Genomic DNA, 25335 nt, shown 5'->3' on the forward strand with positions numbered 1-25335 from the left:
CGTGGTATGTGAAGTTTGTATGTTCTCCCTGTGTCAACAGAAATTCCTGTTTTCCTTTGATATCCCAAAGATTGTGCAGATTAGGTTAAATGGTGACTCTAAATTGGCTTGGCATGAATATGTTAGTGTGCCCTTCAATGGACTGGCACCCTGCCCAGAGCTGGTTCCTGTATTGCTCCCAGTGCTGCTGGGATAGGCACCCACCCATTGTGACTCAATATTGAATTAAGTGGTTCTGAAAATATAAATCAATTGGATGGGTGTCTTTTGAAAAGCAAACGCAGACTTCGATTAATTGCTGAATTCAGTAGAATAAGAAGATTATGCTTCAGTTTATTTTTAGATTTATCGTTCACTTAGTAATTGAGTAGTTCAAGCTGTAAAGCACTGATCACATGGAAACTATTAAGAGTGCCCTGCAAAATATGGAATACGCAGTTACAAAATTTAAGACTAATTAAGTTTTCCCTGTAAGGTCATCCAAGGAAGCAATAAAAACAATATTGTGAGAAATTTATAATCAAGGGCTACACAGTCAGTATTTCAGTATTCAAGAAGCCTGTATTCTCACAACACAGTACTGTACAAGATATTTCCCTCATGCTATCTTTTCCCATTTTCTCATTTTTTTCTTTATTTTGCCCACGTGTAATTCAGATAATCTAGGCAATTATACTGATGGACTATTATGAGATTCTATACACTTACTACAATTATATTGAGGATATAGCAGCATAGTCTCTTAAACGATTTATGATATGCAATTTTAGATTTCTCTTTCCTGGGAATATTCTGAGCTGTTCATGTATTTTTCTATTTCCATTTACACAGAAAGCCCTGGAATGCTAACAAGACAAATGGTCAGTGTGGATGGATACGTTTTCCTTTTGTGTGACACTTTTGCTTGATTTGCTCGACTAGTGACGGTGGAATACCAGACATTGCCCTTCCCACGTTGACGGCCTTTACCACGCCCAGCGATGTGACCACGCCCACCCCCGGTCCACCTACTTGCTGGAAACAGAGACAGAGGGGGAGAAAAAAGGGAGAGGAACAGAGGGGGTGGAAAGCCGGAGGGTTGGAGGATTGACTGCTTTTACAGTGGCACAGATCCTACTGCAGTTATGGCTTCAGATGGAGTGGATGAGCGCTCTCCGTTGCTGTCAGCACCAAACTCTGGGAATGTTACACCTACAGCCCCGCCGTATTTGCAAGACAACCCCCCAAGAGGTAAGGGCAGGGGCTAAGCAATCAACGCCTTTTGTAATGTAACTGGATGCCTTTATTATTTGTCCCCTTGAGTGCATTCACGCCTTTGGAAGACGTAAACAAACAGTAAATAGTATTTGCATATATTATGCTGCAAATAACCCCTGTGGAAACGCGAGGCTAGGTTGAGGACCTATCAGGCCTAATTAAAGATGCCTAGTCCTTAAGCTACAAAGGAAGGCAGTTTGTTGTCTTGGTCAATCCACCGCATTAACAGTATTCTTCCAGGCATAGGGGGTGTTTCGTTGCCTTGATGTGCGTTTTATCAAGATAACAAGCTAAAGATTTCTCCTTGTGAAAGGTCGAATAGCCGGGGCTGCCTGTATAAAACAATGTAACCTGCGCTCAGTCGCCAAATTTAATGTATCGCCCGGCGACTGAAGAATATCTTACCTTTGCTGATTCATCATTCGACTTGCAAGTGCAAGTTGCTGACGATTTGCGTATTTTTCATGTATATAGATGCCAGTCTTTTTTCTATGAAGTAATCATTCATTTTTTTATGTCGAGATGTCATTAGTATTCCGAATCTGGCAAGTTTATAATTGGGTATGGCAGAAGTCACTGATCATGCATTTTATTGCTTTATTTGTGTTAGGGAAAATCCTGGTGTTGATTATCGGAATAACGGTTTTATAATTGAAACGTGACTGGTACAAAGCAAGCCTGATCTTGGGATATAGCGGCAGATGCAACATTCAGACCCACCGTGCAGGATCTCTTCACTTAGAACGAATTACCTCCAGCTTACATCTTTTCATAGCCATTTGAAAAACAATGCCTGAAGTAAAACTATGTGTCCCAAATTAGGAAAGCAGTCACTCTATTCAGTGTTTAGTCTAACACAGTATCATTCTCGAGGATTGTAAAGAAAGAGGCGAAATCACTTCCTGATCGTCTTGCACTTACACACGCGTGGGGTCAATAAAGGGGTTCATCATTCCTGAAACCGCTTTTGTTTGAGAATCGCCGATCATAATGACAAGGATGAACGTTTTTAAAGCATTTTATGTATACACGCTTAATTATCAGTAGCCACTCAAGCACCCATGTTATAAACATATATCTAATGTGGCGATTGAAGTTAAAGGGAATAGCTCGGGCCCTTTAGCTCAGCAGGGTAATGGTTAAGGAACAGTGTTTGCACAGCCAATTAATATCTGCAAAAAATGCTGTCTTGTGATTCTCATGGCATAGCTGGATCAAAAACATGCTTGATGAAACAAGTAAACCCTAATCTTACTATGGTTTACTCTAGATATAGGTATTCTCTGGTTAATTTTACTAGTCCATATACTTTATACTTAAACATTTAAAGTTAGTTACCATAGCTGCTAAATTGCTGAAAATGAATTAGAATAGCTGTACATATTCACAGTAATTACAGTAAATTCGCTGAAGTAAAAGCTTCTGGCTGCTGATATGTTTATGTTTTTATTGGTTCTGGATTGAGAAACCTGTTGTGGAAACAGCCTGTACTGTTCAAGTTACTAGTTTGATTCTGTGAAATAGTAAACCCCAAGACAGTTTCCAGAAATGATCTGATGAGACTAAGAATAACCTAAGCTGTCACTGGACATTTTCAGTTCATGTGCAGTAGGTAGAAGAAAGGTTAATTTCAGTTTACATACTGACCTTCAAGGAAAAATTGGTCCCAAATGTTTTGTAAACTTTGCTTTTACCTGCCTGACTTAGTGTGGCATTTGCTGGTCTGCTCGAGTATGTTAAAACATTTCTTCAGATTAGAGAAAATAATATCAAATAAAGTTGAAAAATGTTACCAGCTTTGATACAGAGCCTCAAAAACCTAAGACAGATTGAATTGTTTCTAAAAGCGTAACAGTGCAGACAGCTGCAATATGATGCATGTGATTTATACATCACATTAACAGCCAAGTGTTTTATTACTAAAATAGTGAAAAGTCAAGCAAAATGAGACCTTTTATTGGCTAACTGAAAAGATTACAATATGCAAGCTTTCGAGGCAACTCAGGCCCTTTCTTCAGGCAAGATGTAATCACTACTACTAACATATAAAGTGGATACATTGATAATAATATACAGTTAATATCATCATTTTGTATACCAATAATAGACATTTTGTTTTCATTTATTGTTTAAGATTTGTGAGTAACAGCTTTACTGTCTTAATTTCTTTTTGGCAAGATGTAATCACTACTACTAACATATAAAGTGGATACATTGATAATAATATACAGTTAATATCATCATTTTGTATACCAATAATAGACATTTTGTTTTCATTTATTGTTTAAGATTTGTGAGTAACAGCTTTACTGTCTAAATTTCTTTTTATTATTTCATTTTTGGTTTTAGTCTCTTGGGGCTGCAGCTTATCCTAATGGCGCTGTGCACAGGCAGGAAACAGCCCCAGCCAGTGTGACAGTCCATCGCAGGTCCATGCATGCACACATACACCCAACCTTACACACAGTCAGTCTGGATTTTCTCAATTTATAAATCACTTAGCAAGGAAGTGGCACAAAGCTATGAATGTAACAGCGCTACACTGTTTAGTTATATCTGAAAATAAAAGTTAATATGCCAAAGAACATAATCTAAAATGGGTAATTTTTTTAAAGATGTCTTCTACTGGTATGCAGTCAGAACCTGTTTTATAATCTAGCATGAGGGAGTTCTATACGGTAAAAAGCTAAATGAAAAAAGTTTTGTATAAAAAAATAGTTTGATACAGTAAGCCAGTGATGCAATATTACCAAATAAAACAAGGCATCAAGACAATGTCAAATTTCCTAAACATATTTAGATCTTTAATCCCTCACAAACATATTATTAAGTAATCCTTTTGTTACATTTGTTAGTATCTTGAAAGCACTGTTGATTTTGAATGTGCATTGGTTTTAAAACCAAGCCTGTAAGTACTGCTGAGGTGTGTAATTTGATAACACACACACACACTCTCTAAACAAACGGCAATACTTTTTATTCAGTTAATGCATAGATTCATGGAGGTTGGGGGTTCAATATGTTTAAATTATAAAATGGGCTGAATTACCATTAGAGAAGTATACAACAGATAATGCAGGTGACACAATTTTTGGTTCATGAAAGTGCAAGGTGTATTGCATTTAAAAGGTGTTTACTTGTGTTCATTTGTAGAATAAAAAGCCAATATTCACAGACAAATTTTGATTCAAGGGATTCTGACTAGTTTGATTTTTTTATTTGCCTGTATTAATTTAAACACAGAGAAGTTTGTTTAATTAGTTAACTGAATTTGAATGTAAGTGATGAAATGTTGAAAGATCTAACACAAATTTAGAAAACCAGTTCACAGAACTATTGACTTGGTGAGCAGAGCCAGACTGAGTTAAAATAGTTCATAACACACTGTAAATTAATTGATTGAACGTTGTGATATGTGTTTATGTTTTACCTCATTGTAAATTGTGTATTTGTGAAATTCATTTTACTAAATGTCTATGTATATTTTTTATCTTGAACTGGGAATGGTCTGAGTGGATGCATTGCTCATCTATTAATAAAAGAGAGTGCTGTGACTGAATACATGGTTAACAGACATAAAGTGGAGTTTTTTTGTTTGTAATTTCATTATCTCATTTATTAAAGTGGTTATTTTTGGGGTGTGATTTGCTTTAGGTGCATTTTCTAACATATACATACTGTAGGCATATAGTTTCCTGTGCCTTACTTTGTAAACATTTCTAGAAAAATGCACATTTTTGTATAGGGTTTACATTCTCGTTTTTTTACTATTTGTTTGAAATAACAATATGCCATTTTTATTAGCTTTGCCCCAAATCAGAGTTTCAGAAATTGAGGCATTTCACTGTTGTAATTAGTCTTGTCACTTCTGTGACAGATGTTTCTCACCATTCTTCCAGCTTTCATTCCTCCATCTGAAATGCTGATTTTTAAACGGTATCCAGTATGTTAAATTTTACATGTGACCTACCAGATAATACTAAAAGACGTTTCAGGCATCAAGAGCTCTGTGAGAATTGTTTTTTTTTTTTTTAAACATTCTTAAAGAGTCATGATCGTTTCCTTGTTTTCTTGCATTCCCCAGGGGATAATACTGTGTATTGAACCAGCTGACCGTAAGCTGGAGTTTAAATCATTGTGAACAGATAATTAATTTTCAGTAGTTTGGCTGCTCTAAATTGTGGCAGTGTGTCTAGTAATGGAATGTTACATGTTGCTCTAGCACTTTACGGTGGGTCATTTTTAATTGCTTTCAAGAGTTGAATTTAAGTAAGGTTGAGCAATCAGAAACAGGATAGTGGATAACCATATACAAATAGGTAATACTTTATATGTTCCAAGGGGGAAGTTTTATCTTTTTATAGTAGCATGATAAATAAATATTAAATAAATAAATAAATAAATATTATAACAAACAACAACCACTCCCCTCAAATACACACCCAAAAGAAAGAAGACGTTTTACTTGGCTCAAGATTAAAAATAGCAGTCACATCCATTATACTGTAAAGGCCTATTGCTGTTGGTATAAAAGAGCCCCAATAGGATTTCTTAACCCACTTGTACTGGATTATTTGTTACTGGTAGTGTGTCAGAAAGAAGATATGCAACATTGTTCATAATGCACCCAAGTTTTGTATTCATTCTGTCTCTCACAGCTACTTCCAGCAGTCGAGAGTGCATCCGGTAACTGAGTCTGCTTTTCTAATTGGCTTGCTGACTCAGTGAGTCTTTTTTGAAGTTATGCTTTCAGAACACCATAGTGTAGAAAGTCTGTTCTGCTGAATTACTTAACCTGTAAAGGATGTCACTGCCCACATTAAAGGAACAAAGTCTACTAAGAGTCTGCTCCACCCTTTCTTATATTTCCTCTGTGTTACTAGACCACTCCAGCCATTTATTGATGTGGACCCCCGAGTAGCAGTAGACCACGTCCAGATCCACTCCCTGAATAGTGGGTGTAGAAGCTCTTTGGTGTGGTAAAAATCAATAATCAATTCCTTGGTTTTTCTGAAGTTAAATTGCAGACAATTTTGTTTTCACCATAATCAAGGTTCTCGACCTGTCTCTGGTACTATGTCTAATCCTCCTTATCAATATAACCTATTAGTGCAAAATCATCTGAGAACTTCAGAAAGTTACATGGCCTGCTGCTATACTTATAGTCTGAGGTATACAGGATGAACAGAAAATGTCCCGACTTTTCTTTGTGGTCCCGCAGTATTGCTCACATCCACATCAGAGACACAGCCTTCGAAACTGGATTTGTCCAAGCAGTCCATTATCCAGGACACCATACCTTCATCCATCTTCAAATCCCTCGGTATACCCTCTTAACTGAGATGGGTGGATGGTATTGAAAGCACTAGACAAATCAAAAAACATATTCCTCACATTGCTGCCAGCTTGGTCCATATTGGAATAAGCCTTGTGGAGCATACAGATAATTGTCTCTTCCACTGTAATCTTTGTCCAATTTGCAAACTGGACTGGTTCCAAATTGTCTCTTCTCTTATTATATTCCAGGACTAGCCTTTTAAAGGTCTTCATAAAATGGGACATAAGGGTCACAGGTCTATAGTCATTAAGAGGCATCAGCCTTCTAAAGATCTGGAACAATACAGGTTGTCTTCCAAAGCAGTGGCACTTTTGGTAGCCTTAGTGACAAACAGAACATGTGAGAGAGGATAACATGTAGTTGGAAAGCACAGGCCTTAAGAACTCCTTAAGGCTGACTCCATCTGTCCCTCAGCTTTTTCTATGTGTAACCTCCTCAATTGTCTCCTTACCTTGTCATCAGTTATGGACAGGTCATACTGGTGGTCAGAGTTAGACTCATCACTGGACTTGCCTATTGAAATGATAGTTTTTTTAATACAGTAGGGATGGTATCAAGGGACTGATAATTAGAAGATGGCGTTGGTGGAAGGGTGGGAAAATCTATTTAAAAATGTGTTCAGAGAATCATTAGTGTTGTCTGCATTCCATTCTAGCACCTGAGCCATGGATGCTTAAGTCCAGTAATTTTGTCAGTTCATTCCAAACATGTCTCCTGTTATTCTGAGTGAGCCTGTTTTCTTTTTTAGCTCTGTAAGCTTCCTTCCCTTCACTGAGCTTTTTCCTCTTCTCTCTCTGTACTCCAATCAGTCTTTTTGTTGATAGAATTATATGCTGCTTTTATTATTTTTCAAAGTAATTATTAGCTCCTTAATATTCTAGGATTTGCTGTTTGGGGAGCTGTGCATTGTTTTAGAGTACCACAGTGTTGACACAGAATTTACTATAGACTGTAATTCAATAATTAAGTCTGTCGATATCATCCCCATGTGACTTGTACATTTTTTTCCAGTCTATCATTTTATAAATAGTCAGTCAGTCATTCAACTCCACATCGACCTCCAGGTTCCACTTACTATCTTGGTGGTAACAAGTTGCTCTCTGTTGACAAGCTTGAAGGTGTGACTGAGATGAATCAGACTGTGGTCATATCTGCCTAGAGGTGCCACAGGTCTACATTTAAAGGCATCGTTAACATTTGAATAGAGCAGCTCTAACTTATTGCCTTGATAGGAACATGAAACATACTGATGAAAGTGTGTGACATGGTCAAAGTCACAATATAATTTAACTCCCAGGTCAGAGTGATTCTTAATTAGAGTTTTTGTAATGGAGTGAATTTTGACTGTTGCTGAGTCCCCATTTGCAGGGTGGTGAATATACACATTAATAAGAATGGGCAAATAAGGGGAATGAGTTCTGACTGTCAGAATTCCAAAGTCTGGATTAAAAAAATTAGCATAAATTGCAATATGCTGCCTTTTATACTGTTCCTCATTCTCATCTTTTTCCCCACTCTGCACTGGATGTAATATTGCCTAACTTAAAAGCACAAGGAACTTATAAATTCCGTATTGCAGTCTTATCCACTTTAAAGTAAAATATGTTATTCTAGTTCATTGAGCAGCCAAATATTTTTGAAAAATAGAATTAATTTTATGGTGATTTTAATTGGGTTTTGTAAGCATAACACATCATCAATATGAAGGCCATTTTTTATGAATGTTTTTTCTTCTTGCAGTACCAATGATTTATTTGTTGAATTATTTTGATGTGTTGATATAGAAGTAGAAAGTGAGCAGCTCTGTTCTAATAATGTCCATTTGTACAGATTAAAATGTTAGGTGAATTTTATAATATTTCCATTTTGTTAAATAGCAGGTTTGGAAAGCCACAATTTTTTCAGTGTAATAAATGTGAATTTTTTTTTTTTTCACAATGTCAAAAGATTTTAGTCGAAGCAACAGCCAGTTTAGTATTTTTCCTTTTTAGATATTTCTTCGTGTTTAGCCAGATATCATATGTTAAGTCTTTTTATAATAAATATATTTTGGTCTGGTTGTATGATACCTAGTACAAATGATTTCAATTTGAATTTATGAGACTTGGTTCAGAACGTTATGGCGAAAAATCAACATTATAGTTAAATTAAAAATTATGATTATTTTGGCAGATACTGATATGATGTATTCATATATACATCAACAAATGCATTCTTGATTAATCATGCACACTGATGCTTCTCTAATCTGTCAAAATGCTTAATTCTTTACATTATTTTAAAATGATAATACCGGTACATAGACAAAAATCACATTTCCTGTTTCATTTTGCATATAGGGCGGCACGGTGGCGCAGTGGGTAGCGCTGCTGCCTCGCAATTGGGAGATCTGGGGACCCGGGTTCACTTCCCGGGTCCTCCCTGCGTGGAGTTTGCATGTTCTCCCCGTGTCTGCGTGGGTTTCCTCCCACAGTCCAAAGACATGCAGGTTAGGTGGATTGGTGATTCTAAATTGGCCCTAGTGTGTGCTTGGTGTGTGGGTGTGTTTGTGTGTGTCCTGCGGTGGGTTGGCGCCCTGCCCGGGATTGGTTCCCTGCCTTGTGCCCTGTGTTGGCTGGGATTGGCTCCAGCAGACCCCCGTGACCCTGTGTTTAGATTCAGCGGGTTGGAAAATGGATGGATGGATGGATGGATTTTGCATATACTAATTTTCATGTTTTGTTTGTTTATGTTTAAATGTATTTGCAAGTTTTCCACAAATTTTCAGCATACTAGTAAAATAGTTTTCCTGAAATCCATAACTGAAGAAGAATTACATCTGGTATACTGAATCAGCTGTTCCCCAGTCCTTTCTCAACTAATTATTTTAAGAGTCATGTTGACTAAAGAAGTACATCAGTTGGTGCCAGATTTCTGTATAGTGTAATGATTTTGGATTTTTTTTTTGTATCGTGCCATTTTGACAAAAAAGTAGAATTTGTCAGATGAGTTTGAAAAATTCAATGAGACATGTATCTGTTCTTTGAGCTTCACTATCAGTTTTTTTTTTTTTAGTGACCAAATTTTTATTGATAACAAGAAAAGGAATATAGCCAAAAAAAAAAACCAGCAGAAATAACTAATTCTGAGAGATATAAAAACAAAACAACACCCCCCACTGGGGCCCATCCACCCCATCCCACCACATCCCATCCCATCTCAGACTGCTATTGAAACAAAAACACAAAAACAGGGGGGAAAAAAGAGCCCTTGAGTAAACTAGCACACACACTAGTTTAAATAAACACAAAAAACCAACAAGCAATAAAAATGAGGATAGGTGTTCAAGGCAAAAAACTGCATGATAGAGAAACCCCCAACCAACTCTTTGCTAACAGAGCAGTGGGAGGCCAGTTGCAGATAGTAGAGCCAGAAGGTCCAAGAGGGAGAAGATTGTAAAATGAAGACTTCCATAGCAGGAGAGACAAGGGCAGGAATTTTCTCGTGAGAGGCTAAAAGCAGTTCATCTACAATGGTCACAGTCTTTAACAGCCTCCTCTGGGAGAGAGCAGGAGAGAGAGTGAGGGAAGAGAAGTGAGGCCTAGGAGAAGAATTTAAGGGGACAGAGGAATAGGGAAAGAAAAAATTGTAGAGAGGGATTCCACTACATAGGGCCAGTGGGCATTCCCAGAACATGTGAAGAAAAATGCCAGGAACTTTAAGAGGACAAATGTGACATAGGGGATCTAATTCTAGTCCCATTAGGCGCATCTCTGGGGAGTAAGATAGAGTTTGTGAACAAAATTAAATTGTGTGCGCTGGTGTTTAGGATTTTTAGAACAATTTTTAATATTTTCAAGGAGAGTTTTCCAGCACAACATAGAGGATGGGGAAAGGTCTGTTAGCTAATTAGACATGATTGGGAGAGTTTTGAGGGAAGCTTTACAGAGAAGAGAATAGAGACCAGAAACTGGAAGGAATTATATGAAAGGGATAAAGCAAATGAGAGCAGGGAATGCATTGGAACAGTTGAAGAGAGGTGAGCACAGACCTCAGCTACAAATAGAAAAAAATAGGAAGTGGAAGAGATAGGATGCCTGGATCAAACAGAAAGGAATTCATCCAGCCCTAACTCATTAAACATATCTCCTAGTACAGATATACCAGACTGATAGGAAGAAGAAATTGGAAGGCCCCCAATATTTAGGGCAGAATTAAGAAATAAAGGAGTGTGGGGGTGCTACCTTAGGTGAGGACCTATCAATTTTTAAACATTTCTGCATGACTGAAATGCATAAGAGACAACGGGGCCAACAGTAGGAGAAAGGGACTTTATTTTCAGTTCTTTCTAATAAAGTTAAGTTGTGCAATGTGGGAAATATATTTTGCCACTGTGGGCAACCAGGAAGGAGGACACTGGGGAGAGTAGACCCAGCTCTAGACTAGCTTTAGAGTAAAAGCAAGATGGTAGAGCTCGAAATTGGGAAGGGAGACACCACCGTTTGACCTGTCACGGATCAAAGTGGAGTGTTTAATAGATGGTCTCCTGTTGATTCCAAAGGAATGAAGACACCAAAGACTAAACAGATTGCTAGAACTTAGGAGGGGGAGAGAGAAGGAGCATAGAGCTAACAAAATTCATTCTGGGGAGCATATTCATTTTAATACTTGCCAGTCTGGATTGGAATGGGAGAGGAAGGTTGTGACGAGGCGGGTTTGCTGCATGCTTCCGTCTGCTGTCCGGGAGCCCTTAACCCGACACCGTCGGTAATGTTACCGATGAGCTAAGCAGTGAGACGACAACAACATAGCAAGGGGATGGTGTATAAAAGTGCCAAGTGCTTTTATTTAAAAGCAACAACAAAACAATGTCCAAATTAATCGCTGTCCCACGCCGACTTTCTCTCTCCACTTCTTGCTTTCTCCTGCAACCTCCGAACGTTTCTCTTCCTTTCTTTTTTCATTTTTTCTTCCTAGCTGGCTCGCACTTCTATATATGAAGGGGAACGTGATAGTCGAGGTAATCAGCAGCTCCTGGGAACAATTACATATGTGGACCGTTTCTCACCTGTGCACTTAGGCGAGAAACGCCCACACCATGAACTCCTCAGAAACCGTGTCGGCCACACACCACCACGCCCCCTCGCTAAGCCACGAGCGCTGTGATTATTTATTAAAACTTGCCTTTAATGGGAGCTGGGGACCTGCTATACCACAAAGGTGGGATGAAGAAGAAATGGATTCTCTCACACCCTTCAGAACATGATGGAAGTTGGCAGCTGCAAGCTCCTGGACCCTGTCATAACTGTCCAATACCATGTATCTGAAAGACAATGTCCGAGAAATGAATGAGGGAAATGTAGAAAGACAACAGGAAGAGAAAAGAGAAAAGAACAGATTTAAAACGGTTAACCTTATAACCAAAGTCTCAGAGACATTAAAGAGATTAAGGACATGGGGAAGATCAGCAAGGGCATTGCTAAGGTAGAGAAGAACATCGTCTCCATACAATGAAACTTTTGGGGGTATATCTTTAATCAATATGGGAGTGATATAATCTGAGCTGTGGAGAGCTACTGCCAGAGGCTCTAATGAAAGAATAAAAAGAAGCAGGGAAAAAGGATAGCCCTGTCTGGCTCCTTGAACCTCACAAAAAGGAGGGCAAATGTGTTGGTAAGAAAGACAGAAGGGAGGGACGAATAAAGGGGTTGGAACATTTTTTTAAAGGCGGGGCCAAAGCCCATTCTACCTAGGATCTTCCATATAAAGGTCCAGTTCATTCTGTCAAATGACTTCTCTGCATCTAGGGAAAAAATAGCAGAAGGCAAGGAAAGAGTAGGGGCAATATGCAAAACATGAAACAAGTGACGAAATGGTCAGCCACATGGCGGGACTTAATAAAGCCAGTTTGATCAGGAAGAAACAGTTTAGGATTCACTGCTTGCAGCTGATGTGCAAATACCTTTGCCAGCAGCTTGACATCAGAATTCATCAATGGTAGTGGCCGATAACTAGAGCCAAATTATTAAAGGGTTAAGGTGAAATGACGAAAGAGCAGAGCTAAGCATCTGGAATAGTGGGGCTGAGAGCTGCTTCTAAAAAGATCTTAAGGGGCAACCCATCAGGCCCCTGGAGATTTCATAGAACTCATAGTGTTCAGAGCAGAGGCCTCTGACTCAGAGAGGTAGGGGTTTAAGAAATGAGTCCACATCAGCAGGACCAGAGAGAGAGGACGAAGAGAACAGATCAGAACAGAACTGAAAAAAAATGTGTGTTAATTTCACCAGGGTTTGTAGCAAGACTCCCTCTTTGGTTTTTGTGGTCGGAATCATAGAGATGGAATCACATTTGTAAAGCCTGAGAGCCAGAAGTCTATTGGGTCTAATCCTGGAAACATAGTAGTGTGTCCTGGTGAAGTTAACCAGAAATTGTGCACAATGCAACAGCAAAGCACTCAGTTCTGCCCTAGAACTAGCAATGACAGTTTCATGGTCTTTGTCCACCACGTGGAGGCGTGAGCTCTCTAAAAGTAAGAGACGGTTTTCCATATCGGAGATCTTTTAACAAGATTTGTGGGCCAAGCCACTGGCAAAAGCAATAGTAACATCACGAAGGAAACCTTTAACAACCATCCACCAAAAGGCAGGGCCTTGAGTTGACCCAGCATTGATAAAATAAATTCTTCAAGCTTAGGAGTCAAATAAGCAATAACTTTAGGGTTTAGAAGCAGTGATGTATTAAATTTCCATTGTGGTGCCCGGGAGACCAGAGGGCAAAAACCATGTGTAACACAGCACACTTCTGATTAGAGATGGAGGAGAGTAAAGTAGCAGGAGAGCTAGAATGCAAGAAACAAAAATGTAATTGATGTGAGTCTGAGACTTAAACTGACTAGAATAAAAGGAGTACTGTTTTGCAGGTAAACAATATAAGTCGGTTAGATTAAGAGCAGCAACAAATTTACAGTCAGTCAGTCAGTGTCCAACCAGCTATATCCTAACACAGGGTCACGGAGGTCTGCTGGAGCCAATCCTAGCCAACACAGGACGCAAGGTAGGAACAAATCCCCGGGCAGGGCACCAGCCCACCGCAAGGCACATGCGCGCACACACACACCCACACACTAGGGACAATTTAAGATCGCCAATGCACCTAACCTGCATGTCTTTGGACTGTAGGAGGAAACCGGATCACCTGTAGGAAACCCATGATGACACTTGGAGAACATGCAAACTCCACGCAGGGAGGAACCGGGAAGCAAACCCAGGTCTCCTTACTGCGAGGCATCAGCACTACCATTGCTGCACTGTGCCGCCCACAACATATTTACAGAAACTGCAAATTGAAGGAATGGGAACTGATGTCGCAGGAGAGGAGGAGATTTATCCAGGACTGGGTCAGGCACCGCATTTGCATCTGTGACAATAACACACTCAGAGTCATGGTGTGTAAGAATCTGAATAGCCAAGTCCTGAAAGAAAGTGCCTTGGAAGGGGGCGGGAGCATACACAGCAATAAATCCCATCTTCCTACCACCAAGCTTGGGCAGGAGAAAATGGCATCTATCATTAGAATTGCATCCAGGGCCCTAAAGCATAAGCTGACAGGATCGCCAGACAAGTATTGCAACTCCATGCTTGTGGGAGGGGGCAGATGATGACGAGATAACCATATAATGTTTGGAGGCAGCCCACATCACATCACGCTTTAACAAATCTGAGCTGAATGCAGTGTCTTTGTAAAACGTCACTCACATAAGACCTTTTTTCAGGTGTTGACAAGGCTCTTGCATTCCAAAAAGCTATATTTTGTGGATGCTAGGGTCACTGTTGCCCCTTTAACCCAACAGACAGACACACAGGACACAGGGTAAAAGCACCAAGAAGTATTTTTAATTCTTTTTCTTCTTTAAACAATGTCCTCAAAACACCACAGCCACAAATAAACAGGCAAGAAATACAATAATAAACACAATTCTCTGTCTCTCTATCTCCTGCACACCTCCCAGCAGCTTCGTCCACCATCCACCCGACTCTGGCTCCCTTCTGGGTGTTCTGCAGTCCTTTATATATTCCCTGACCCGGAAGTGTTTTTGTTCTTCCTCTCATGTGACTTGCCACACTTCCGCGGAAGATGGAGAATTCAAGTTCTTTAATCAGCCCGGTAGTACTACTGGGCTTCCGTCCCCATGACCTTCTAGTACTTCAGGGCCAGGCAAGAATCTTGTTTCCCATCTTTGTTCCATAGCACCCTCTGGTGGCACCCCACAGGGTTGAGATACCAAACTACAAGTGCCAGGATGCCCTGTGGGAATCCAGGGCACCGCTACACTCCAGGTGAGCTGCCATCTAGCATCTTGGGGGAGGCAGTGTCCTAAAAAAGTTGCCTTCCCCCATCCTTCCATCACAGCAGCATCCCAGCTGGGTTGAGCTGCTGGCCGCAAACGAAATATGCGCATCCTCAGGGGAGAAAGCATCCATCAATCACTTGCGAACTCAAAAAACAAAACCCAACTTCCCCCAAAAACCATCATAAAACCTGTTACCCCGTGTTCTGGATAACTGCCGCCTCAGTTAGTCTGAAAGCTGGTCATAAAACTTTAAACCAAGCATAGAGGATCCTAAAGCACTCACCCCAACAACCTTGCATGAGTGAAAGAAAAGACATCTGAGAGATATAGTACAAAGTCTAAAAAGCAAGCACGAGTATAACTAAAGCACATGGCATTCATTACCAAATCCATCAGTGGCTGTACACACACATCCACCACCCTGCTCAATAAAATGAAAAAAAAAATACATAACGGAAATGAAAGCCCCTGCCATGAAGATCAGTGATTATGCAAAATATAATCAGTACATCGCGTTGCCCTCCGAGATTAAAACAGAGTAAGTCAAGTCAAGTTGGGTAGCATGCACTAGTACAGTGCGTTGCCGTACCCACTACACGTTGAAACAGCTCGGGATCCCGCTTGGCATCCCCCCAGGCAGACACGCAGTCCAGTCCTACCCTCCGGAAATGACCCTCTATCTGCCGCAGCCAGGTGTTACGTGGGCGACCCCTTGGCCTGGTCCAGCCACTTGGGTCCCCAACAATGAGGATCTTATGAGCCAGATCACCCTGTGGGAAATGCGCCACATGGCCGTAGTGCCGTAGCTGACACTCCCTCACAATGCAGGTAATGTGCCTCATTCAGGACTCCATGAGCAACAGCTCATTCGGCACAAAGTCAAACCAACGGTACCCAAGGATTTTCCGGAGAGACAGAGTACCAAAGGAGTCCAGTCTTTGTCTCAGGTCACTGGATTGCGTCCATGTCTCACAACCATATAGTAAGACAGGAAGCACCAGGACTCTAAAGACTTGGACCTTCGTCCTTTTGCATAGATATCGGGAGTTCCACATACCCCTCTCCAGCGACCTCGTGACCCCCCATGCTCTCCCAATCCATCTACTGACTTCACAGGAAGAGTCACCAGAGACATGAATGTCACTGCCAAGGTAAGTAAACCTCTCGACAAAACAGAGTAAAGAGTAAAAAAAAAAGTTAAAATAAAGTCATCAGAACAATAAGTGAATGATCAATCCTTGTAACATTTTTGAGCAAGTAAAAAGTCAACTAACAGCAGAACCTTAGTTAGGTGAACTTCACACTGGTGCCAGTTGGAAGAGTCGTGGCGACAGCCAAGAGGAGAAGTAAAGGATGCAGAACTCATCAAAGCATCACAGAGGAAAAGTGCCAGTGTGATTTAAGGCTTTGTTTTCCTCGGCTGGAGTGTTGAAGAATCTATGCTGACCTCCAAAAGAGAGCTTAAGATGTGCAGGAAATACCAAAAAGGGGGTGACTCCTAACTCCTTTTCCCTTTTGATCAACACGTTCATTGCCCGTCTTGCAGCGGCTGTTTTAGCATTGAAGTCCTGATAAAAATAAATATAATGACCTTCAAAAGAGAGCTCCAGAAATTGTCTCGCCTCTTGAACAACTGTCAGGCGGTCTTGATAATTGATAAACCACAATAACATAGTGGGAGAGCGAGATGTGTTACGCCGCACACTATACAGCCTGTGTGCCATATCTGTAATTGGCTCAAAGGAAGCAAGAGCAGGAAAAAATTTCGGCCAGAGCTGATGAAGGAGAGCCAACATATTGTTTCCTTCTCTACCAATCCTTATGCCAAAAATGTTTAAGGTTATTATAGTGTTGATGATCTTCCATCTGGGTGAGCCTTCCTGATGATGACTCCACTTCTCCATTGATGCCAACCAAAGTTATTATAGTTAATAAAAACTAAAATCAAAATTGAAACTATTTTATTAAAAAAACATTTTTGCAAATTGAAATAAAACGATTAACAAAGCTGAAATGAAAAACTAAATCTAAAAGAAATTTTTAAAGTAACTGGAAAGACTAACTGAAATAAAATAATATACTAAAAGTATTTTTAGTTTTCATTTTTGAATGAATATTCTTGTTGTTAGTCTTTAACCCTGGTAACTTTTAACTCTAAAACAGAAAGTCATCCACCATGAGCCACTCGCATAAATTCATCTAGTGAACGACGGCTGGTGACAGAGGGTGGGTGTTCGCGAAGCATTAACGGTGACGGAGCAAGCTGAATACGGGAGCGTAAAGTGTGTGAAATAGAAAGCGATTTACTGTGCTGTCTTTCTTTGTGCTTGATGTAATTCAAACGCCTGAAATCGGAATGTGCTGATCAACAAAACCTTTAACATATGGACAGAAAAATCACAAGTGAGTAACGTTTCAGTTTATTTCTCAGGTGCCTGCTTTTTGTTGACAATAATTCACCTGCCACTTCGCACAGGAGAAATCCTTTCTGAAAATAAAACTGCACTGATTGAGAGACTGATGGTCATCATACAAGATCAGCATATTGTTACTGACCAATCACTTTTGCTTTAATAAAGTCATTTAACAATGTAGCAATACAAACCTTGTAAAATTCCTGAGTTGGCAATGTCACTACTGAAATACAGGTAGGTAGGCGAAGAGAATCTGCCAACTGGTGAAAAACTAAATCTACTAATGTGTTTTTGTATTTATTCTATATTTATTAATTTATCTTTTTTAGTTTATATTCACAGCTCAAAATACCTGATATTGTGAAAATAATCCAGTAGCAGAATTTTTAATTTTTCTCACTCTCTCAAAATAGATAGTTGAAATATCATACACTTTTTGTTCTTAACATCAGCCATATCATGCATATTGCATACCAGGGATTTTCCTGCCTTTCATCCAAACCTGCTGGGGTGGGCTTCAGGTTCCTGTGATCCTGCTCTGGATAAACAGGTTTAGATAATGTTTATATTGTTCCTAATCTCAGATGCTGTCGCTGTCATTTTGTGCCCGTCCATACACCGGTTACCTGCTCTTGCTCTGCTCATTAAAGGTTTACTGTTCTTAGGCAAGGGGCGGCATGGTGGCGCAGTGGGTAGCGCTGCTGCCTCGCAGTTGGGAGACCTGGGGACCCGGGTTCGCTTCCCGGGTCCTCCCTGCGTGGAGTTTGCATGTTCTCCCCGTGTCTGCGTGGGTTTCCTCCGGGCGCTCCGGTTTCCTCCCACAGTCCAAAGACATGCAGGTTAGGTGGATTGGCGATTCTAAATTGGCCCTAGTGTGTGCTTGGTGTGTGGGTGTGTTTGTGTGTGTCCTGCGGTGGGTTGGCACCCTGCCCAGGATTGGTTCCCTGCCTTGTGCCCTGTGTTGGCTGGGATTGGCTCCAGCAGACCCCCCGTGACCCTGTGTTCGGATTCAGCGGGTTGGATAATGGATGGATGGATGTTCTTAGGCATGGGCTATTCAAGTCTCACTGTCTTAACCTTGACACGAAATGCTTGTTTTTCTTGGTTTCCCTCAGTAGAGCCAGGTGGAGTCTGCAAACTGATTCAAGCCTAAGAGTCCTGTTCTTCCTAAGTCCACATGATTTTCACAATCACACCTGTCAGAACACAGTAGAATCTATTTTCTGATTTTTTGATATCTTTTCAGGCCTGCAGGTTGGGGCCGTCTTAATGCATGGGCACGCTGGGCAGTTTCCCGGGGTCTCCACAAGCTTAGGGGCCCCATGGTAATCTACAGTATGTATGTTGTGACATGCTGTCTCATACCATAAATACTATACTATACTAAACTATAAATATTTGTTATTGTGTTACAAGTGGACGTTGGCATTCACCTCTGATTTATTATCACGGTCGTCTCTGCAACCTCACGTGCATGTATGTGCATGGATGTCACGCACTACATAACGCATATATGTAAATGACACTTCAACTCAATTCTCTGCATATAAATTTTGCAAATGTTTATGTTGAACACTTGTTTAATAATAAATAATTCATAGTAATTTCATACTGTGCCATCTCCGTCTGTATTGTTTACCAATTGAGTATCATTTATATGTTGAAATTTTTGTATTTTTCAAGGCTCTTGCTATATTGGTCAAACGTTTGTGTTGATTAATCTTTGCTATACAGCATTTTTAATGTTAAAACACTGATTTTTGTTGGAAGTACCAATATAATAAATGTGTTTAATTTTATTGATCATTTACATTTTTATTCCTGTGAGTGGTTGTAGGTAGGGGCCCCAGTGCACTGCTTTGCCCAGTGGTCTATAATGGTGCTAAGATGGCCCTGCTGCATGTGGCAAAATTCTGTCTATAAATTGTATGTGTCTGAGATGGAATCAGAGATCAATATGGATGGTAGAAAATAGCAAAGCCCAGTATTGGAGATTTTTGATTGCAATATTGAAGGCATTCATTATAAACGCACATTGTCTTGGAGTGACATATGTTGTGTGCTGTAGACATTTAGAGTAGAAAACCCTCAAACCTTAAAGTTCACCTAAATTTCATTACAAATTGGCCCATTCTGGGCAATAAAAGAAAAAGACAAAAAATGGCAGCAATCAGTGCACATTTGTTCAGCATAAATGAAACAGAAAATATTTTAAACATTATAAAATTGTTAATACTCAGTATCTGGTTTTGATTCTGCTTGTTTTTATCAGATAAAAACAAAACCAGATAGTAAACCATGTTGTGTAGTAAGCTTCCACTAACATCCATCCATCCATCCATTTTCCAACCCGCTGAATCCGAACACAGGGTCACGGGGGTCTGCTGGAGCCAATCCCAGCCAACACAGGGCACAAGGCAGGAAACAATCCTGGGCAGGGTGCCAACCCACCACAGGACACACACAAACACACCAAGCACACACTAGGGCCAAATTAGAATCGCCAATCCACCTAACCTGCATGTCTTTGGACTGTGGGAGGAAACCGGAGCGCCCGGAGGAAACCCACGCAGACACGGGGAGAACATGCAAACTCCACGCAGGGAGGACCCGGGAAGCGAACCCAGGTCCCCAGAACTCCCAACTGCGAGGCAGCAGCGCTCTTCCACTAACATATCCAAATTAAAACTAAAACTACACAATGAAGAACAACTAAACTGAATTTCCAAGTAAAGTCAGAAAAAATATAGAAGTAAAAACTAATACAAAAAGGCAAAGCTGTAATAACTAGGGATGCACCGATATGGGAATTTTGGGCCGATGCCGATATCCGATAATGTCTATATACTTATCTGCCGATGCCGATATACATATTTATAAGATACAGAGAAAAATGAGACTTGATCTGTCTGAACAAGAATTACAGACAAAGTGAACATTTATTTGTATAACAATTTTGCACACCACATTCAATCATTAAAAACAAATGATATCTGCCACATTTGGCTGGCTACCTATTGGTTATATGGGAAACAGTTTTGCAGATTGTTGCTTTAAATAACACTTTTCTCTTTCTTTTTGATGGAACAAATACAACAAATTCAACAATAATCGAAAAAATGAAAACTGAAAAAAATGGTAAAATGTACAATGACATTGAAATAAGCAGTACCACTTAAGAATAACAACTTTTGCAGGTTATTTACAATCGTTAAAATGGCTTCTGCTCAACCACATTTGGCTGGCTATCTGATCCTTTGTTTTACTGTCTGCAGTATTAAATACCACATAACTTTTTTTCTTTCTTTTTGATGGAATAAATCTAACCAATCTATAATTTTAAAAAACAGAAAAGCGTACAACAGTAAAGAAATAAATAACTTTTTTTCTGGAGGCTTATCATTCTTTTCTATTTTTTAAGCATGATGGGGAGGTTTTTCTTAACGAACAAGAGCATCTCTGCCTTGTCGCAGGAAATTCTGTTTCTCTTTTCGTTGATCACATTAGAAGCCAAACTGAATAATCTCTCGCTGTCCACGCTAGTACATGGGGCTGACAGGAACTTGCGTGCTATTTTAGCAATGGTAGGAAACCGACTCCAGTTGTTGTTCCAGTATTTCAGTGGATTTTCATTCCTCAGGATTGGTGCTTCAGAAAGAAATCCCTGCACCTGCCGAGCAGCCTGCATACATACTGTATACAGTATTATATTCAGTGTCATCTTTCATATCTAAAAGATATATCTGCATTTTGACTTTTACCAGGGCTGTCAGATTAAGATTAGAATCCTTACAATAAAAATAAGTAAATGGCATTTGAATTGAATGCATGACTGTATTGTATTTGCTGTTTTTTGAAACATTGTATTATTAATATTTTTGCTTTTCACTGTAGATCAGGGGTGCCCACACTTTATCGGCTTGTGAGCTACTTTTAAAATGACCAGGTCGAAATGATCTACTACAATAAAAATGCTATATATATAAAATATATATAACTGTATGTAATTGGGATGCAGTCTCCAGGTATGAATGTCCTTTTTTTTTTATGGCTAGTTCTGTTGCTTCACACTTTTGACTCATTCAGAAATGTCAGCTCATATGAGTAGGTGCCTTTGAAAACAACAAAGCCAAAACATTTTTTTAACAGAATTACTGAAATAATGGATTTTTCTATTCTTGCATAAAGGACTTGACAGAATTTATTAGCTTTCTTTAAGCACTATTTGTTTATGATGGTGAAGTTCTAGTCACAATGGACTTAGAATCATTGTATACAAATATTTCACAACACACTGCCCAACAACTAGTATGTGACTCTTTATTACGCTTGTCATCCTATCAACTAAATTTTATAGAGTTTATAGTACAACTCACAAATATTACATTAAGCCTTAAAATTTACCAGATATGTCTACTTTGAAGCATCATAGGTTTTGATTTAAGAGAAAATGTGTTTTGCATTTATGAGGCATCCTTGGCTACCAAGCTCACCTCTTGTGATAACGGAAGGAAATTGGAAATAATTACTTTATCACAGATTTTTAGTCCTATTTTTCTTGAGATAAGAATGCATTTCTAGTTGGATTATCTTCAGTAATCAATTTTATCATCAAAATAAAGGAGTTGCGATGGGTGCTACGTTTAGTCTAAGCATAGCGAATCTTTCATGAAGAACAGTATATAGTGTATACAGTTAGGTCCATAAATATTTGGACAGAGACAACTTTTTTCTAATTTTGGTTCTGTACATTACCACAATGAATTTTAAATGAAACAACTCAGATGCAGCTGAAGTGCAGACTTTCAGCTTTAATTCAGTGGGGTGAACAAAACGATTGCATAAAAATGTGAGGCAACTAAAGCATTTTTTTAACACAATCCCTTCATTTCAGGGGCTTTAAAGTAATTGGACAAATTAAATAACTGGAAATAAAATGTTCATTTCTAATACTTGGTTGAAAACCCCTTGCTGACAATGACAGCCTGAAGTCTTGAACTCATGGACATCACCAGATGTTGGGTTTCCTCCTTTTTAATGCTCTGCCAGGCCTTTCAGTTGCTGTTTGTTTGTGGGCCTTTCTGTCTGAAGTTTAGTCTTCAACAAGTGAAATGCATGCTCAATTGGGTTAAGATCAGGGGACTGACTTGGCCATTCAAGAATTTTCCACTTCTTTGCTTTAATGAACTCCTGGGTTGCTTTGGCTGTATGTTTTGGGTCATTGTCCATCTGTATCATGAAACGCCGCCCAATCAATTTGACTGCATTTAGCTGGATTTGAGCAGACAGTATGTCTCTGAACACCTCAGAATTCATTCGGCTGCTTCTGTCCTGTGTCACATCATCAATAAACACTAGTGTCCCAGTGCCACTGGCAGCCATGCACGCCCAAGCCATCACACTGCCTCCACCGTGTTTTACAGATGATGTGGTATGCTTTGGATAATGAGCTGTTCCATGCCTTCTCCATACTTTTTTCTTGCCATCATTCTGGTAAAGGTTGATCTTGGTTTCATCTGTCCAAAGAATGTTTTTCCAGAACTGTGCTGGCTTTTTTAGATGTTCTTTAGCAAAGTCCAATCTAGCCTTTCTATTCTTGAGGCTTATGAGTGGCTTGCACCTTGCAGTGCACCCTCTGTATTTACTTTCATGCAGTCTTCTCTTTATGGTAGACTTGGATATCGATATGCCTACCCCCTGGAGAATGTTGTTCACTTGGTTGGTTGTTGTGAAGGGGTTTCTCTTCATCATGGAAATGAATCTGCGATCATCCACCACTGTTGTTTTCCGTGGACATCCAGGTCTTTTTGCATTGCCAATAATTTGTTTAAATTCTTACTATTTAGAGAACCTACCTATTGTGATACTTTATTGCATGCATCAAACTTTCATCCTAGATCTTTAATAATCTACCTGTTTTACAGTTCTTTAGGTTATACCATATCTTCTCAGACCAATATGATTTTATCAATCGGGCTGATGCAATGAAAGCATGCTTTCAGCAGAGGAGTTATCCCAGGACCTACGTTCAAAAAGCATAAAACTGTGCATTGTTCATAAATGGAGATTTACTTTTTACCGCACAACAAAAAACTAAAACCAACAGACTTGTTTGCAATCTACAGTATGTTTTCAACACAGGCTAATTGGATCTGCTGTGTTGGATTAAAGTATTGGCACATTCTTCACCTTAATCCCATATTTGAGAACCTACCTTATTTGCATTTTTCCATTGACTGAATATTAAGGAATACGTAATAAATCCTCTCCATACAGCTTTTCCCTGTGTGTCTCTCTAGTACTGCACAATAAATAAATCCTGGTATTGTTCCTTGCTTGCATTGCAGTTGCTGTTTAGACATCCTTAAGGATGACCTTATTACAACTTATAAGCATCGTTCTCATTGTAGCACTAAAGGGGTTGTGTATTTACTGGTTTGTTCTTAACCTTCCTTTCAGTGTGGGTAAAACTTTTCACACCATCAGATACCACATTGCAAAAAACAAACGTAATATTAGAACAAATTCTTTTAAAGAGTCAGTTTCTCACTATTTGACATCTGCACGACGTACAATTTACAGATTTAAAATTTACAGTATTAGAGATTGTGAAACCATGCCCTCGGTACAGTGATTGCAATAATCTGATCTGATCTTTAAATTTAATACAGTGCAATCTTCTGGGTTAAATGAACCAAATGACATGATGTGTTTCCTTATTTCCACCAACAGTGCTTTATTCCTATCGTGTTGTACTCTTGTCGTTTGCATAATTTGTTTTATATGACAGGGTAAGGATCAACCACTGGTCTACTTTATAATTTTTACTTTTCCCTTTTTTCATACCCCTTTTTGTTTTATTTCTGTTTTCTTGAATTATAGTTATGGGGCTTTCTGGAAAGGTCCGTTAAATTTATTTACAGTAATTTTGTTTCTCAGAGGTAAGTCCCTATACTACTTATATGTATATACTTACCTCTCACTTCAGTACATTTTGTATCCTGCGGCATAATTATTCTCTGTATGCAGTCCCGTTTTCCACACAGCTTCATAAAAAATGGTTTTACTGATAGCAACATCCACACATGATCTCATGAATAAGAGGTAAGCCCCGCTTCATGTATTCTATGTACCCTTTCAATATACTGTAATAATATTCCACTTTATTTTCTGTTAAATATGGCAGGCTCTGTCTCATTAGAATCCAATCCATTATGTTCCCCTTATGTATACAGAAAAATAATCTTTCAAAGTACTGTGTTAAGTAAGTTGTAATTTACTATTTATTACTCATATGTTTCAGTTTTTTTATATCTTTTTTTTTTTTAAGATTCTAGAGTTATATGAATAGATGTTCTTGTTGTTTTTTGTTATTTCTTTGTTATTATGTAGAATTTTAATTCCCAAAAGAAGATTCATTCCTCGCTACGCGTCTGCAGCTTATGTTGACAGATTTTATTAGGAACACTGTCGTATCCTAGACTTAAAAAAATACACACTATTGAAGTTCTCATTAGTTTTCATATGTAATTTGCAAGTCTTCTGTCTTGCTGTCTTATTGGTACAGAATCGCCTCCTGAGTGCATCCTGGAGAACCCTTCATTATATCTATATGCTTTTTCTATGTAAATAATGTAATCAGTTTTTTCCATACGAACATGTATGTAAATATATATTTTTTTTAAGTTTTTAAGCACAAATATAGTTAATTAAACCATAGAATGCAGAGCGTAATAGTAAACTAAATGTAAAAACATTGAATAACACTGAGAAAACCTTGAACAACAGAGAAAACTAACACTGCAATAGTTTGCGCTATAGCGCTACAAACCGCTGGCTAAAAACACTTTTTTTTTCATGAGTTTTAAGCACAGGGAAAAAAATGAACATTTGAAAAAAATCCGTAATTTAATAAACCACCAAGAAAAGTAACATTGCAACAATGCACGCTAAGAACCGATCACTGTAAACAGAAGTGAAAACAAAATCAAGCCCAG

At 39.1% G+C, this 25335-nt stretch overlaps 1 protein-coding gene across 1 annotated transcript in view; it reads left to right on the plus strand.

Annotated features, from left to right (window-relative positions):
• Positions 1 to 1003: 1003 nt before the first annotated feature.
• pip4p2 (phosphatidylinositol-4,5-bisphosphate 4-phosphatase 2) overlaps positions 1004 to 25335 on the plus strand; it is a 127755-nt gene continuing 103423 nt past the window's right edge. The window contains exon 1 of the mRNA XM_051935513.1: positions 1004 to 1230. Within this exon, the coding sequence (XP_051791473.1) occupies positions 1125 to 1230 (106 nt within the window). The 5' untranslated portion in view covers positions 1004 to 1124. The remainder of the gene's footprint in view (positions 1231 to 25335) is intronic.

The sequence above is a fragment of the Erpetoichthys calabaricus genome, chromosome 13 (assembly GCF_900747795.2).
Source record: "Erpetoichthys calabaricus chromosome 13, fErpCal1.3, whole genome shotgun sequence".
Classification (NCBI taxonomy): Eukaryota; Metazoa; Chordata; class Cladistia; order Polypteriformes; family Polypteridae; genus Erpetoichthys; species Erpetoichthys calabaricus.